Source organism: Gossypium hirsutum, chromosome D02, assembly GCF_007990345.1.
Source record: "Gossypium hirsutum isolate 1008001.06 chromosome D02, Gossypium_hirsutum_v2.1, whole genome shotgun sequence".
Lineage (NCBI taxonomy): Eukaryota > Viridiplantae > Streptophyta > Magnoliopsida > Malvales > Malvaceae > Gossypium > Gossypium hirsutum.
Genome location: NC_053438.1, coordinates 68,366,477 through 68,385,239, shown reverse-complemented (window position 1 = coordinate 68,385,239; position 18,763 = coordinate 68,366,477). Strand labels below are relative to the sequence as shown.

Below are 18,763 nucleotides of genomic sequence, written 5' to 3'. Positions count from 1 at the left end.
AACGGAATCTAAATTCATAGACCAGTTTGAAAAAATCTATCAAATTCTAAAATTAATTTGAAATAAAAAAATATTCAAAGGACAATCTAAACAAAGTTGCCAAGTATTTAAGGTGTTAGTAAGACTTGTTAATCAATTCCCCAAATGTGTGTTATGTATATTTTTTTATAATTTACTTTCTTTCACTAATATTATATTTAAGTGTATAATTAAATTTATACCCTGAGTCAATTAAACACTTATTTAATTGAGAAAAGACTAAAAACTCGTTTTTTCTTTCAAAATAATAAATATTAATTTGAACATAAAGCACTACGATGATTTAAGCCTCAACTTCTTTCACTAATACTTTTTTTGTCCACAAAATTCCAAGTCAATACTTTACTTAATAGACATCGAATTATTCATCGCACCGTAATTTCCTTGAACTCTTTTTAAGTGAGATTAGAAATCAGTTCCAATTGTTGAAATAGGAATTTTATCACTATTTTTTTTAATACAATCAGTCCTCTCTATAACAATATTTCAATATAACAATCAAACTTTCAGTAGAATCGGTTTTTTATATTTTATTTAAATCCTTTATAACAACTTTTCACTTATAAAAGTAACATCCATAATTATGAAGTATTTTATTTATTAAATTAATTCTCTACAACAATATATTGCCTGAAATTTTAAGTAAAATTACAACTATTTCATATAATCAACCCTATTAATTATAATTTATTCAATTAAAATAATGTTAATTAAAAATAAAGTACTTAAATTTTATATGAAAAATATATTAATATTTTTTATTAAATAAAATAATATTCAATGAGTGGAATTAAAAGAAATTAATTTCATAGACTATTAAGTTTCCTAGTTAAATATTTTACTACGAAAATGGAATATCATAAACTTATAAATTGATTACTTGAATTTAGTACCTCATGATAAATTAATTACTTTAATTTGATAACTAATACTAATTAATTGGACTTGTTAGATTTATGAACTCCGTAATTAGTCAAGTGAAAGAATGTAAAATAAAAGACGTAATGATGCATGCACCCGATGTACATATTTTAATTTTGTTGATTTGCTTCCCATTTTTTCTTTTATTCTTTTTCTTTTGGTAGAAAATGACAGCATTAAGCAATTATAATAGATAAGCCATAATTAAGAGGAAATAGACCCATTGTGATCTCTTCCCAACAAGCTCATAACCAAAGTTGGTGGGGCTCTAAATAAATGTATCAAAGAACTACCTGTATCAGCACATTCAGTCATGTGATTTGCAACACCATCAAAAGTTCTTGGGATATGCCCAATAAGAATCTTCCATTTCCGACACAATACTTGATGTAACAACCGTAGTTCCACTTTTTCTTTTTTGAACATAATTTTCATTTTCTTAATTTGATAGAATTTCATGATATGAATTCTATGATAACTTTACAACAAATGACTCTCTATAATAGTGTGTTATCATAGGTAAAATATTAACAGATAAATGAAATTGTTATAAAGAAGGTTGATAGTATATAAAATAGAGGATGTGCATATTATATTAATTAATCGTGTTAACTATCTTGGATCATGTCTGATTGAATTACAATCCAATCTTTTTCTTTATTTCAAATGCAGTCATGAATAAACCCAATTTAATAATTTCTTTATTTTTTAAATAATATTAAAATGCTTTTTTATTCAACTAAGAAAAAAATTATTAAATGAGTCAAAATTTTAAAATAAGATATATGTTATATTAAATATGTTTAAATATATAATTATCCATTATATTATTCTTCTATGTTGAATATGGAGAAATTATTTTATAAACTTTTCTTACTACATCATTCGTTGTTCCATTCTAATTATTTACTGACATTTCAACAAATTTTTTATGTCATTAGCACATAGTTTTGCTAATTTTTTTACTCTGAACCCCAAACCCAAATTTTTGAACTGTGAACTCTAACATTGAATCATGAACCTCGAACACAAACCTCAAAGTTTAAGGTTCAATGCTTGAGGTTTGAGGTCAATTTTAGGGTTTAGAGTTTGCGATTGAGACTCGCGATCTGGGTTTTGAGATTGTAGATTTGATGCCTAGAATTTAGGGTTCAAGATTCTTAGTTCGGGTTTAAGGGTTAGGATTTAGGGTTCGAGATTCGAGGTTTAAAATCTACGATTCATGATTTGAAGGTCGGGGATCACAATTCAGGGTTAAGAATTCTTGGTTTAGGACTCGGGATAAAAAAAGTCGTCTAAATTATATGTCAATAACATAGAAAAAATTACTAAAATATTATTAAATAAAAAAGATATCATTGATAATATTGCGAGAAGAGTGTATAAAATAAATGCGTAAAAACAACATGTCATATATAGATAAGATTAATAATAATAAATAGTGTCATTGGCCCACTTGAAGATTGAGATGTGTAGCATCATCACCATTCACCAGTCAGCCCACCAACCCAACAGATTAATAAAAATAAAAAAATGCGGCAGGTTGGAAATACTGAATTCATGGCTGACGTTCTCCTTGTCTTTTCATCCATTGAATGTTACACAATTCCAATAAAATTAAGATTATTCAAATTAAATCAGTATTTAGGGTATTTATACATTTTGGTACCTGAATTTATCTTCAAAGTTCATATTGGTACTTAGTATTTTTTTTTCAATTAGGTATCTAAACTTAGCATCAATGTTTAATTTGGTATCTAAACTATTTTTTACCCAATTAAGTACCTGAACTTGCCTTCATAGTTTAAATTAGTTCAAATAACTAACTACTAATTTCGACAAGAAGAGTATCAATTTAAATCAATAGCCAAGTTTATATATCTATTTGGACCTAAAAAAGCCTTAGGTACCAATTTGAATCATGAAGCAAAGCTTAGGTATTAAAATAAATATTTACCCTAGATTGTTTTTATGTTATAAAAATAATATAATTATTAATTATAAAAATATATTTAAAAACTATAAAATAAAATCATTTTATTAAAAATAAAGCTAATATTAATATAAAAATCAAGCCTTCGAATCTAAAGGCGGCTGTTAAACTCCGCCCCACCTTCTTCTCCGAAGCATCTTAAAAATATTATGTTGACTGCTCCTTTTTTTTTCACATAGCCAGCCATCATTTTTGTGGTTGACTTTTACCGTTGACAAATGACCTTTGAAATGTTTGAACATTATCGGTTTTAATTCTTGATTTTTTTAACGCAATTAAGAATTATCAAACTAATAAATTAAAATATAGGGTAAACTACTAAAATAGTCATTTTTATTTGCCTCAAGTTATAGTTCAGTCACTTATGTTAAAAATATTACGTTTTAGTCACTTACGTTATCGTGTTGTAACATTTTAGCTACTAAACCGTTAATTTTTATTAATAGTGTAACCGTAAACTGACTGACATGTTAAATCATCATTTCAAACAAAAAATTTAGGTTAAATTCTACAATGGGTCCTTATATATTTTCATTTTGAGCAATTTAACTTTTTTTTTCTTTTATGTCCTTTTAACTTTCCTATTCTCTTCTGCTTGTCCCTCTGTTTTCCTCCCTTCATAATTTATTTTAATGTAGCTTTTCTATGTTTTCTATTTGTTAAAACTAGTTTACAAGCTCGCTTCACTCAAAAAAATAAAAGTATAGGGACTAGTTTTAACAAATGAAAAACATAGAAAAGCTATGTTAAAAGAAATGGAGAAGGGAGGAAAACAGAGGGAGAAATAGAAGAAATGAAAAATTTAAAAAAAAAAAGTTAAAAGAATATAAAAGAAAAAATTAAATTGCTCAAAACGAAAAAAATATTGGAACCGATTGTATAATTTTTTTGTTTGAAATGATGATTTAACGTGTCACGTCAGCTTACCATTACACCATTAACGACGATTAACGGCTTAGTGACTAAAATGTTATAATGCGATAACGTAAGTGACTAAAACGTAATATTTCAAACATAAATAACTAAAATATAACTTAAGGTAAACAAAAGTGACTATTTTAATTGTTTATCCTAAAATAAGTCATATATATATACATAACTTACATGTTATTTATTTGTATAGATTTAATAAAAATATTGTTTTTTTAATATAAGGTCAAAGCTAACTATAAACTCTTTATGGATTTTGAATGATAACTTACAAAATATAGTAAAAGGAAAACAGAAAAAGATTGTATGAAAAAAATTATTTTTTCACCCAATATCTTAATTAATTCTTAAATTGTGATTTTTATGACACTATTTGTCCATAAATTGTCCTGAACAAGTTTGTGAAGTGTTATTTGTTTTGGAGTAGATGAATTTCTTAATGGGTTGGTATTGTCCCCGATCAAGTCGAGTCAGGGCTTGGTCTCTCGATTCTGACATGAAACACTAATGCTTGGGACAAGGTTCACAAAGTGAAAGTGCTATGAGCTCAAATCCTACTATTTGCAGATGTTCACGTCCTTTTGATAGGTGACCAACGGATACCTCACATGTTGGATTAAAATCTTCAATTATGAGCACATATGTATAATGTATAATGTTATTATAAAGTGTGATACAAAATTAAATGACCAATTATGTTATAAGTGTCATATGTATTAAAGTGTTATGGAAATAATATTTAGATGCCATAAGTTGTATTTATAATTTGATGAGGGGCCAAATTAACCAAAAATTGATTTAATAATCAGTTATTTAGAGAGGTAATGGTTCCCAAGAAATAGGGTTATCTATTATATCTTTTCCATCCCCATTAGAGAAAAACTATTTTTTTCGAAGATAAAAAATTGTAAGATCTGAACAAATTTCAATGAATCGATGAATTCAGGTACGCTTCCGTATCTAATTTTATTTATGATCTATTCTTGATGATTTTATATGAGAGATCCCGATTTATTAAATTTTGTATAATATTTTAATGATTCTAACATCAAATCCTCTTAAGTACTTAAGTTTTCACCATTACAGAGTTATATCAACTTCAAATGAAGAAACACTATGTAAACCTTAAAAAAAAGAGAAATCGACCCCTCTACAAGTAGTATGTCTCTTTCATATGTCGTTCTTTGATGATTTTCTTTTGGTTCATTTTCTTTGATGTTTGACTGATATTCTTATTATTTGGTAAATAATTGGCTGCTGCCATTAATGCATGTAATAATAAATTATTCATACGGCAGCAATTATTGCCCATCTAACCCCACTAAAAGAACAGCTGAAAGTAACCATCGGATAGAGGAAATGGAACCCAAGGCAACCAAGAAGAGCTTTGAGTCATAGGCTTCAACAAGGAAGGGACCATCTTCGACCCACATGCACCAAGGCTAAGGTGCTGTCGCAGCATCAGTTTCGGCAAAGGTAAAAATGGCTGTTGATTGCTTGTTTTTCAGATCCCCTTATTGCCCACATATTTAGTTAACGCTCTTTTGAATCTCTCTCTGTGGACAATGTCGATGTGCTCCAAAACAGGATCACCAAGTCTCCAACAGCATGCAGAGGGCATCCTTCTGAAACTGGGACATGACGGCGTCGGCATAGGTCGGTCAGTAACTGTTGAACCTTCACCATGCCACCAGTTTAACCTTGGTTGATAAATTATTATCCCACAAGCTATGAAAATTTTGTGTAGATGCATGTTGAGTATGGGATATGCTGGTGGTGGCCGAGGGTAAGCACTCAGCACCTTGGCCCGAAATGGTAAAATATCATATAATAGTAAATTTGCACTTTGAGTACCTCAGAATTTATAATTTAATTTTGATCTCTCATAAAAAAATTTTCTGATTACTCCCCTAGAGTATAATGGTCATTCGCCACTATCACGATGCTGCCAAAAATTTATAATTTCTTTCTTTTTATATAATTTTTAATAAATTTTCTATATTTTTATCTTTTATGATAAATTTATAATAATTTTTAATTTTTTAAAGAGTTTTCTATATTTTTTAAAAATTATTTTTTTTCTATTTTTAATAAATTTCTATATATATATTTTTATCATTTATAATAATTGATAATAAAATTTAATAATTTTTTATATTTTATATATTATATTTTTTGATAAAGTTTTTATTTTTTAATATTTTCTGTATTTTCTATATTTTATTATAAATTTTAGTAAATTTTTATATTTTTATAAAATTTAAAGTTTTTCTATACGTTTTCATAAATTTTAATATTTTTCTATATTTTATTTTTTCAAATAATTTTTCTGTACTTCTAAACCCTTGTGTGGCTCAGTTTGGTCCATTTCATATTTTCTCATTAATGAAACAAATCTTAAACCCTATCGAAATGGAGATAAAAAAAGCCCATATCTCAAGTTTTTTCTTTTTTCAGATTGTGTTATCTGAAATTGGGCCTTAGGAGCCTGTTGTTTTGTTGCCTAAAGTTATGGAGATCAAAATTTTACTTAAATTTGACAACTAACTTTCGAGATTATTGGTCAAAGGAATCCAGAGTCTTCTTCAGATGTTGTGATCCGTACAATACACCAAATACTGCAGAGAGGATGGATTGTTTGTCTAGAGCATGTTTATCGGGAGGCAAATGATGTAGCCGATCCATTGTCTAATAATGCGAAAACAAGGGAGCTTGGATACCATTTCTTCAATGAACCTCCAGAAAAAAGCTAAGTCTGATTTACATGGATAATTAGGCAGTAGCCATTGTTGTTTTCCTCTATTATGTATAAAAAAAAATTATATACCTAAATACAAAATTCTTTTATTAATATTGTTTACATAAGACTTGGGTTTCAATAACAGTTCATACCGGTTGTGCCGAAAGTCGTAGAAAGGGGTTTCAGTAACAATCCTTTTATGGATGGGTTATTTATAGGCTCCTCCTCAGGGTTCTCGAGTCTTTATTTAAAGGTCCCTTTTTTTTCTTCCATTGGAAGTAGGTTTTAATGTCACCATATGATGTCCGCAGCAAAGGCTTTACAATGGGCGACGCCATATTTACTTATGGTCAAAGTGATTACCTAACAAATATTTTAAGATGTATAACTTTTTTATAGTACACGACAATGAAATAGAAACCATTATAAAAATGAAAATTAGGGAATTGGGCCGATTTTTAAGAAATTTAAGAAAATAGATCAATTTTGGGAGTATCAGTATATAGGTGGTGTAAGTACGTGTTACTGGATGCGTCTTCGTTTCTGTGATGGGCCTACAGGGCGTGCTTTTGCCCTGTAGGCCTGCCATGTCAGCATCTGTCAAGTAAGTAACATTAGGTTTAATTAGGGCTATTAGATAAAAAAAAAGGAAAACATACGACTGTCATATTAAAATTTTAATGATTTTAATCCTGATAATCTTGAGATAACTTGTCAGTTTTAAGTTTTTCTTAAACTCGTCTTGTCTCTTCCATCAGATGGCAAAGTCTTCATGTAAAATGGATGTTGGGAATTCTAGGCTGAATTTTTTAAAAAAAGGCTACTCGTTAGAAACTTTTTTTTTATTTGTGTAGTCATATCCGATCTTTTCAAACATTTTGAAAAATGTTTCATATTATGTGGTAGAGTTTTCCTATAAAATGAAGATGATATGGCAAGGGTTCCAGAGTTAAATTTCAAGCAAAAGATTTGCATGTTGAGAAGAAGGCTGTTGATATTAAATATTTGAATTTGTTTTATTAATTTGCTTAAACAAAGGTCATATTTGTTGCAGTGAAAGTTGGAAAATCAACCTAACAAACTAAATTAGTTCAAGTAAGTAAATAATTATTTGACGTTGTTATCTTGCTTAAATTTGGTTAATAATTATTTATTTTTTCTATAATATTATCATTTTTATTTTTTATTAAATATGTGAAACAATTTTATTTTATTTTTGCAAAGATGAGTAAAAAATTAAAATTAACTACAACGATCAAACTTTTTACATTAACATCGAAGTCATTTTTGTTTTTGCCCAATTTACAGATTTAGCTTTCAACAAAAGTATCAGATTGAACAAACTTCTATCAATAATTAGAAGAAAAGCCTCGGATTCAATCTAGAGGAGAATTTCAAGCTTGAAATATAGATACCTAACGTCAATGAACCTTGTATGATATGATACATTTAAGCTAAATGGCAACACTGATGTCGAGTTAATGCTTAATGTGCATTGCTCAACTGGGAACGTTGTAGTAAAGTTATATGCCCAATTTGTCGATGTAGAAGAAGATGGTCCGAGTTCATCAACAATTCCAATTAATACGCTTAAGGTTTTGGCTAGGAATAAGAAGCACAAAATCCAATAACACGGTTGTGCAATAGTTTAACAGCATTATTGAAAAGCTCGTATTAGGGAATGCCAGAATCATCAATGGGAAGATATTCCTAGATTGAAGCCTTCGGTTGCAACTTTGGTGTACCATCAAAGTTAGTTGTAACCCGAACACGAAGATCCCGACACGACATACTATAAGCACCTTTGATTTCGACATCAATATGTTGATGTCCTATGTTGGAAACCCTTATGCGGGTGAGCCATAAAGTTATATGAGAGGACATTCTGTAAGTAATATTGGTTTTAATGGAGGGTTGTAGAAAATATATGATGTTCTCATTACCATTTGCACTTGTGAAGGGACATCTATTCTGGTACATTATAATAAAGAGGAAGTAAAAGTGATAAAACCGATAATGATCTAGTTTAGGACTCTGACTATGATGATTCAAAAATTACATTATTTTTGAACTAGAGACCATTCTTACTAAACCATATTTTACAGCGTATGAACCTCCACCCCACATGCTTATTGTTGACATTGATGCTCAACACAAGGTAGAATTTTTAGAATTGTTTCATAGAAGATCGGGCCATACAAGTTTTTCTACAAATTTTGGTAATTTACAAGTTGGAATGAAGTTTTCCTCCAAAGATGTTATTGTTGCAGTAAAGCAAATATAATATAAAGTATGGAGTCAATTTTCATGTTAAAAATTGTGAGCAGGAAAATATTAGATGAAGTGTACATAGCGTGAGAATAGATGTTTTCGGAAAATCATGGCATCGATGAAGAAGACGAGACCATAAATGGTAAATAAATATGACGCTCCATATACTTGTGTTGTTGGAGGTATGTCATGGGATCATTCGAAATTAGATTCTGACATTATCTCTTATATTGTCTTACCTTTGGTGAAAGCAAATTCTAAGATTCTCATTTTGGTTTCGGTTGCTAATATTTGCACTGAGTATTATTACATTGTGTCTTACTACAAAGCATGAGTTGCAAAACAGAAGATAATGAAAAAAATGCATAACGAGTAGGATAAATCATATAATAATCTGTGGCAATGGTTGAGCGTACTGAACTAATATGTCCCAAGTACCGTATTCGATTTGCAAATAAAGCCTACAAATCATGGAGATTGAATCATCCAAGGCAAAAGAACTTTCAATCATCTTTTTTGGACATTCAATCTATGCATTGATGCATTCTGATATTGTAAGTCACTTGCCTAAATTAATGTTACATTCATGTACGAGAGATATGAGCATCACTTGTTGTCGGTCGTTGCACAAGATGATAATTGGAGCATTATACCAATAACATTTGCAATTGTTAAATGAGAAACCGCGAATGTATGGGACTTCTTCTTGACTAACTTGAGAAGTCATGTTGTGTTGCAACCTGAGATATGCACCATTTCTGATAGGGCACCCGGAGTACAGGTTGTGATTGATCAAAATGGAAGCCTTTGGGATTGTACACGCTATAGATATTGTATACGACATATTGGGGACAATTACATAGGTCAATTCCACAATGATGTGGAACACTGACATGTTAACACGAGTATATAGTAAATATTATTTTCTATATCATTCTTTAACATATACATGATTTTAATTCATGGATATACTTTTTATTTACTTCGACAGGGTACGAGCTCGTACAACATTGATTCCATGGCTTGATTATGGTCTACCATTAGGAAGTCAATGTAGTAACAAATTTGGTAGCAATTCTATAATAGGCAAAGACATGTCCCAATATGTTTCATTCTTCATTGGTGGAACTCATGTTTCAGAACGTTGAAAATATGCTTAAGTCTATACATACTGTCAACATATTCCATGTAAGCAAAAACACATGCTGCAACTAGATCTCATAATCGACCACCTTTGAAGAATATCTACATAGTATTGCAGGACAATGGGACCTATATGTTGCCCAAAAAGACTCATACACCTAACCGTCATTGATTTTTCTTTTGTACAATTAGCATCCATAGCCTGTGTCAGTTTCTCACAAAATACGCGTCCTGCATTCATCATTGCAACTTGTTTTCTTCCCATCTTTACAAACAATCTCCTTGACCGATACATCGTCAGCATAAGGATCACCATATTTAGAAACATGGTCATTATCATGTGCAACATTCTCAGTTGTCGAACCCATAATGTTTAGTACCAGATCATGTCTTGCACTATTTGCTCACAAACCAAATGTCGATAACCTATATGCCAAAGGTTGCACGTCCTTAACCAATTATGGACCAAGTGCTTGTACTAATATGTATTTTCAGGAAAATGAGATGCTAAATGCTGTTGGAAATAGATGGTTTAATAGACTCACATGTCGATGGACTAAATTAAAAAACAAATAAAACAAAATGAAGTGTTTTAAAGCCGATTTGCAGTCATCAATCAAATAGTCCTTTTTTTTATTGAATTAAAAATAATAATAAAAAAACCGAAATCGATTTGCTTAAAATTAATTTTCTGTGGTCACGACTCACATTACCTTACATCATACCATATTCATCCATCACTCCTTTTTATTGAATTAAAAATGAAAATAAAAAAGTCAAAATTAGTTTTTTAGTAAATTGATTTCTCTTTATAGAAAATGTGTATCGGTTTGGCAAATAATTTAAAAATTTGTATTAATTTAGTAATTTTACTAAATTTAAAATTTTTATTACTGGGATAAAAAAATCCCCTTCTAACGTATCTAGTTTCCACGCAATAATTGGTTCTTTGCCTAATATAATGGCTACAAAAACTGGAAGATAAAAAAGATAAAATGTTCTTTTATCCATAAAAAAACACAAAGCCAGGAAAAAACAAAACACATTTGCCCTCAAAATATTTAGGGTAAATTACACCAAGGTCACTAAATTATTAGTAAGCTTACATTTTGATCACCCAACTTCAAAAAATTACAAAATGATCATCGAACTATTTGAAATGTTTTCATTTGAGGCATTAGATTGTTAAAATAATTATTGTAAGGCCTTTTTTATCCGCACCAATTGATAGCTCTCATTTCACTTCTCTTCTATAATTTAGTTTTTTCCCCTAAAACAAACCAAAATCCAAACAATTTTCTTCTTTGATCTCCAACATTGTTCGTTAGATTGACTTGAATCTTAAGTATGTTTTTTTACTCGTCAATCGAATTGCCACTTGGAGCTTGCTAGCTGGACTTTAAAAAAAAACTTAATAGCAGATAACTTAAATACAAAATTTTAAAATAAATGACCAAATATAAATATATTAATAATTTAGTGTAGTTAGATGTAATTTATCCGAATACTTATGAAAATTTCAGTCTAAGCAAAGAGAGCCTCAAATAAAAACCTCAAAAATATAAAAGCGAAAAAGAAAAAATATAAAAAAAACTTCCCTCCGTAGGAAACTAGACAAACCCGACCCAATTCACCACCAATCACCAGTTTCAGATTCGCCACTCCCTTTGGGATTTCCGTTCCTTTTCATTTCAATCAAAGGTCATTCTTACTCAGAATCAGCCATCGTCTTTTCCTTTACTTGATTTTCAGCTTTTTTCCTTCCATTTTCTCTCAATCCAAACAATGGAGAGCTTAGCCCTTCAAGCTTTCTCCACTGTTACCACCACTCCCTTCTCGCTTTCCTCCCGGTCTTCGCTTCACCTCCGGTCTAGACCCATTACGAAAATTTCCCAGCCATCCGTTTTCCCTTCATCTTCAATCCCCACCCTTCGATCTCCGCTCAAGCCTCTCTTATTACTTCCCGAACGACCCAAGCCCCTCATTTCACCTATCCGGGCCGTTTCTCGAAACGACAGCACCCCACCTACTGAAACGACCACCTCTCCTCCTCCTCAAGGAGCCAAACTCTTCCCTTTGTTTCTCTCAGTTTCCATTGGTCTAATTGTTCGTTTTCTCGTTCCCAAACCGGTCGAAGTAACTCCACAAGCCTGGCAACTTTTGGCCATCTTTTTATCCACAATCGCCGGTCTAGTCTTAAGCCCTTTACCCGTTGGAGCATGGGCTTTTATAGGTCTCACAACTTCCATCGTCACCAAAACGCTGCCGTTTGCGTCCGCCTTCAGTGCTTTCACCAATGAAGTCATTTGGTTGATTGTCATTTCCTTCTTTTTCGCTCGTGGATTCGTGAAAACGGGGCTCGGGGATAGAATCGCTACTTATTTCGTCAAATGGTTGGGCAAAAGCACGTTGGGGTTGTCTTATGGACTGACTTTGAGTGAGGCCTTGATTGCGCCGGCGATGCCTAGTACTACTGCTAGAGCTGGTGGGGTTTTCTTGCCCATTATTAAGTCCTTGTCTTTGTCTGCTGGAAGTCGGCCTGGAGATTCGTCATCCAAGAAGCTTGGGAGTTATCTAATTCAATCGCAGTTTCAGGTTTGCCTTAATTTCTAGTTTATTACTGATGATCATCTACTTAGTTTAATTTCTTATAATATTCGTTTGAATTTATGGGTGGGAATAATTAATATTTAATTTGTATACTGTTAGATTATGGAATTAGACTTAGTTTACTCTGTTAGATTAATCTGGATTCTGGGTTTTAATATAGCTAGACTCTTGCATTCCTCTGTCCCATTTGAACTAGAGAATACCCTTTACTTGGTTTATTTTGTTTATATTGTTAGCTTAGATTCATGGGTGGGAAACTGGGAATAATTAATTTTATACTGTTAGGTCCTGGAAATAGGCTTTTGTTACTCTGTTTGAGTAATCTGGATTCTGGGTTTTCATATGGTTAGGCTTTTTGATTTGTATGTCTCATTTGAACTTGTGATTATCTTTGTTCCTAGTTGCATTAGTAGTTTTGGGTCTTTGACTTATGCATTACTCGTGGTTGTCTATGACAGTCTGCTGGCAACTCCAGTGCTCTTTTCTTGACTGCTGCAGCTCAGAATTTGCTATGCCTCAAATTAGCAGAGGAGCTTGGGATTGTCATTTCAAGTCCTTGGGTTTCGTGGTTCAAGGCGGCTAGTTTACCAGCACTTGTTTCTCTACTGCTTACTCCATTGATTTTATACAAGCTTTATCCTCCCGAAACCAAAGACACACCAGATGCCCCTGCAATGGCAGCAAAGAAACTAGAGAACATGGGTCCTGTCACTAGAAATGAATGGATCATGGTTGGAACAATGCTTCTTGCAGTTGCTCTATGGGTCTGTGGGTAAGTCATAAGTGACAGTTCATCATACCAATTCACCTCTCTTTCCATTTGAGCTGAGAATTTGATGTCTTTGCATCCTATGTTTGTGTGTACGTGAAATATATGTTTGTATAAAAATGGAATAAGTGTATCTTGATTAACTACCTTGTTTGCTTTCCTGTTAAGCTCTGCTCTGCGAGGATACCATCTACTATTACTTATGATGCTTATTTTTAAAAAAAGAATGTGGTTATAGAGGAAGTTGTAGATGCATCTATGAAATTAACTCCAATCAGTTGTGTACTCCAATGTTGAGGAAATGATTTATTTCTAGAAATGAGTTTGAAATATTGAAGCATGATTGCCCTGCTATAGTTCAAGGCAATAAAAATGTTTCTTAGTAGTGACTTGCATGCACGTGTGCACTGACTATTTTTCTTATCATTTATGGTCAATGTCCATGCATGCTCATAGGCAGCGAATTTGTAGCTATGAATTTTGTGGTTTAATGTTTGTTTCAGAACATGTAATTTACAATTTCCTGATTTGTCGATATTTCCTGAACCATGTGCAGTGAGAGTCTTGGTATACCAAGTGCTGTGGCTGCAATGATCGGTTTGTCAATACTCCTTTTGTTAGGCGTGCTCGACTGGAATGATTGCTTAAGCGAAAAATCAGCATGGGATACATTGGCTTGGTTTGCTGTTTTGGTAGGCATGGCAGGCCAATTGACAAACCTTGGGATAGTGAGCTGGATGTCTGGTTGTGTAGCTAAGGTCCTTCAATCTCTCTCATTGAGCTGGCCAGCTGCATTGGGTGTTCTTCAGGCATCATACTTTTTCATCCACTACCTATTTGCAAGTCAAACCGGTCATGTAGGTGCATTATACTCCGCTTTTCTCGCCATGCATTTGGCAGCTGGAGTACCTGGCATGTTAGCAGCACTGGCTCTTGCTTACAACACCAATCTTTTTGGTGCCCTAACACATTATAGCAGTGGTCAGGCAGCTGTCTACTATGGAGGTGTGTCTCTTTTTTCCTCTCTTTTTACACATGCATATGAGCACCGTGCCTTTGCACAAACAAGACCTACTTTTGTCCACTCGGATTTTGCACCGGGAACTGATGAATTCATTTGTTTTTGTTGACAGCCGGATACGTAGACCTTCCCGAGGTATTCAAGATGGGATTTATAATGGCTTCCATTAATGCCATCATCTGGGGTGTTGTTGGAAAATTCTGGTGGAAATTTTTGGGCCTCTACTGATTGAAACTTACTCCTTCAATGTCATTCTTCACTGTCGTAAGAAGTAATATTTTTTGGGAACACAATTGAGCTCAAATTGAATTTACTTCCATAGAAAATTTTCATAGTTACAACTTGGCCTAATTTTTTGACTGCTCTATTTTCAACTGTTTGTTAACATTTCAGCAGGTTTATATTGCTTATTCAATTCAGTCCATAACTGTTGTCCTCCCATATCTTGTGTGTTTATGTTTTTACTGGAGATTGAGACCTGTTCTCTCATGATATTTTAGTGGCCTTGTAGCATTAGCCCCCAATCCATATGTAATAAAAGGAAAGGACTGTTCACATGACTCTGAAGTTTTCTTTTTTTGGGATCCATGAGACCCATTCCTTGGGTTTCCGAAGTAGTGTAAAAAGATAAAAGAAGTGCTTCGAGTAATTGCTATTTGAGCCGGACTTGTTTTCAGTTGAATTGGAAGACTGAAAATTTGAGATTTCACTTAAAAATAATTTTTAACAGAAATATTAGGGTTTTCATTATGATTTGTATGGAACAAAACCATTTCTTCAATTTTTCAGAAGATGACCTATTATAATTCTTTTTTTGTTTTTTATTGTGACCACTTAGAGACAACCAACACTGTCAATTGCCATTAGGGTGAGCATTTGATTGAATCGAGTGAAAAAAATTTCGAGTTAATCAAGTTGACAAGTTCTATTTTATCATCTTAATTTAATTTAAAATTTTTTCGAATCAAGTCAAATGAAATGAAATTTGAGTCGAGATGAATTGAGTGAAATTGTTTGAGTCAAATTAAAATCATGTTTACAATATAATTAATTTCATGCAAGGACACTTAAATTTGGTTCTTAAATTTGAAACCATTATTTGAAATTTTTTTCAAAGCAAAATAAGAACAAGAAAATACTTAGTGTCATAAACTTGAAACCTTAACTAATTTATTTAGGTCTCAAAATTATTATTTTAGAAAATTTTTAAAAATTTAACTTTATTTATATATTCTTTAATATTTTTTTTAAAAAATTTTGTATTTTTTTAAAAAATAAAAATTTGGAGTTTTTATAAATGTTTTGAATTTTAAAAATTATATTGATTTTTTTAAAATTTTGTTTAAAGAGGCCAATTAGCTCATTTTCAAAATTGGCAGGGACTAAAGATGTATTTATACCAATCTGTTATTTAAGTTATTCGAATTGTAAATATTTAAGTTGACTTGAAAAAAATGAATAATTCAATTCGATTAACTCAAAATATTTTTCGAATCGAATCAATTTTTGGTCTCCCCTAATCACCACATCAACCTTTTGTCAATGGTTGGTGAGGCGGTAGAAATAGTATAACTATAGATTAAAAATTAATGAATTAAAATAAATATAAGAGTATCCAAACTTATAATTTATGAAGAAATGAACCCAAATGATAATAGATGATGTAAGCATACCTATTTGACCTATTGATCAATGATGTAAATAATTTACGAAGATTCTTGCTTTTTTCCCGTTAAATTGTTTAACCAAAACATATTGAAAAAAAGTAAGCCTATGTATGGATTGGAAGTGGAGAAAAGCCTTTCCCTTGATTAGATAAACTAAGGGAAGTTAAGTATTCCTTGAGAGTTAAATTTTTTATTTATCCCAATTTGGGGAAAACTAAGGAAAGGAATGCAAAATAAATTTTATTTTGTCATCTCTTTCTTTTATAATTGTCAAAATTCACTATAATTAATCATTTATTAAATTTTCTTGATCTCTCGCAATATTTTTTCCCTCCTCTTTTTATCACAAATACCGAAAATTCAACCACCAAAACACCCACACCTACATCAGCCACCAACATTAACCAAACCACCGTCATCCCCCATCAATCATCTCCCTGTTCTACCCACTTCCTATGTTGTCAATCACCTCACACAAACTGGTTCGTATATTTCTATTAACATGGGGTCCCAAGTTGATAGGTAGTGCTAACTGCCTTGTTGAAAAGCCCAAAGTGATCCACTCTTCCTCGGTTACGATTTACTGTCTTACATTGAAGGGATTCTACCATGTCCGCAAGTAACCAATCTAGAGTACCAATCTTGGCAGTGGCAAGATAGTATCATCGCATCTGTTGATTCAACAATTGTCACTATCATAGCCATGCCAAAAAATGCTCATTGAGTCTCGGGTATATAATTTGTATGAGACTCTCAAACAAAATCTTAAAGGTACCAACCGTATCACTCACTATCTTAATGAGTTACGCACGTATTGGGAATTATCCATATTTATGGAAAATCAAAGATATGGGTATCAAATATTGGAAAGTCAAAGATATGGGTATCGAGATATTGGCATAATAAAATCTGAGATATTTGCAATATATGGTCCCTAATTGTAAAGTGACTTTACAAGTTGATCCCTGTACCTCAACTATAAATAGGCATAACCATCTCTCATTCTGTATCTCAAACTTGCCATTCTCTACTTAAGGCATTGTTTTCTCTCTCTCTCTTTGTAAATTCTCACTTGTATTTTGGAGTGAAATATATTTGGTAGTGCCCGAGGACGTAGGCAAAATTTGCTGAACCTCGTTAAATTCTTGTGTTCTTTATTGTATTATTCTGCATGAATTGTGTGTGTGATTGTAGTGATTTATTGTGATATTAAATTACGATTGAGGGATATTCTGGCTAGGAAAGACCTGGTACTTAAGCGATCCTTGCGATCCACCTCTCTTTCCTGGGAATTGAACTTAGTGTGATTTTTTTAGTACAATAATTTTACTCTTTTACACGCTTCCGCACAACAATTGGTATCAGAGCTAGATTCGTACTTGGGGAATACGATCGTTCACGGCACTGTTCACGTACTGTAGTTGGGATTGAGGAGAAAAAAATGGAAAAGTCATTGTCAAAGACTACTGTGACCAATGCAAAATTTGAAGTAGAGAAATTTGATGGTACCAATAATTTTGGTATGTGGCAATGTGAGATCCTGGATGTCTTATGTCAGCAAGAGCTGGATATAGCCCTTGAAGAAAAACCTGACAAGATGGATGACAAGGAGTGGGCCAAGATCAATAGACAGGCATGTGGAACAATTCGCCTATGTTTGGCCAAAGAGCAGAAGTACTCTATCATGAGGGAGACATCAGCGAAGAAGTTGTGGGATACACTGGAAGAAAAGTTTCTAACAAAAAGTCTTGAAAATAGGCTTTATATGAAAAAGAAACTTTATCGATTCACGTATGCACCCGGTATGTCGATGAATGACCATGTGAACTCATTCAATAAAATTTTAGCAGACTTGCTAAATTTGGATGAGAAATTTGAAGATGAAGACAAGGCATTACTGTTGTTGAATTCTCTTCCTGATGAATATGATCATCTTACCACCACATTGCTTCATGGGAAGGATACAATCACATTTGATGCAGTCAGTAGTTTGTTGTATAAATCTGAGACTCGAAAGAAAGATAGAAAGATCACAGAGATACAACTACAGAAGTCTTAACAGTAAGAAGTCGTTCGCGCAGCAACAAATCTGGTAGAAGGAGTAAGTCCAAAGGGAGACCTGCCAAAGATGAATGTGCTTTTTGTCGTGAGAAAGGGCATTGGAAAAAGAATTGTCTTAAGTTACAAAAGGGTAAAGCTATTTCTGATGCATGTGTAGCGGAGCATGATGAGGAGTCAGACTTTAGCTTGGTTGGCATGGCAATGGCATGTTATACAGATGAGTGGATTTTGGATTCGGGATGTACTTACCATATGTGTGTCCTAATAAGGACTGATTTTCTAGTATTAAAGAACTAGAAGGTGGAGTTGTTTTTATGGGCAATGATAGCGCTTGTAAGACAATGGGAGTAGGTACAATCCAATTGAAGAATCACGACGGCTCAATTCAAGTCTTGACAGATGTTCGCTACATACCTAGCTTGAAGAAAAATCTTATCTCATTAGGGGTCCTAGAATCTAAAGGGCTCACAATCACTTTGAGAGATGGATTACTAAAGGTAGTAGCTGGGGTATTGACGGTGATGAAAGGCACAAGAAGGAATAATCTGTACTATTTAAATGGAAGTACAGTTATTGGATCAACATCAACAGCTTTTAT

At 32.3% G+C, this 18,763-nt stretch overlaps 1 protein-coding gene and 1 long non-coding RNA gene across 4 annotated transcripts; both read left to right on the top strand.

Moving 5' to 3' along the window:
- The first annotated feature begins 5,116 nt into the window (after positions 1-5,116).
- On the top strand, positions 5,117-6,812 carry LOC121214824 (uncharacterized). Of its 3 annotated transcripts, XR_005910560.1 has the most exons (4): positions 5,121-5,359; positions 5,471-5,543; positions 5,631-5,698; positions 6,453-6,812. It is a non-coding gene; the product is annotated as an uncharacterized lncRNA (long non-coding RNA). The 3 variants fall into 3 exon arrangements; XR_005910559.1 differs by having other exon boundaries at positions 5,117-5,359; positions 5,471-5,698; XR_005910561.1 differs by having other exon boundaries at positions 5,120-5,359; positions 5,471-5,669.
- A 4,805-nt stretch (positions 6,813-11,617) lies between these two features.
- On the top strand, positions 11,618-14,997 carry LOC107908941 (dicarboxylate transporter 2.1, chloroplastic). Its single transcript, XM_016836254.2, has 4 exons — positions 11,618-12,632; positions 13,106-13,419; positions 13,973-14,421; positions 14,550-14,997. Exons 1-4 carry the CDS (start codon positions 11,823-11,825, stop codon positions 14,663-14,665), a joined length of 1,689 nt encoding a protein of 562 aa, XP_016691743.1. The 5' UTR covers positions 11,618-11,822; the 3' UTR covers positions 14,666-14,997.
- The last annotated feature ends 3,766 nt before the right edge of the window (positions 14,998-18,763 follow it).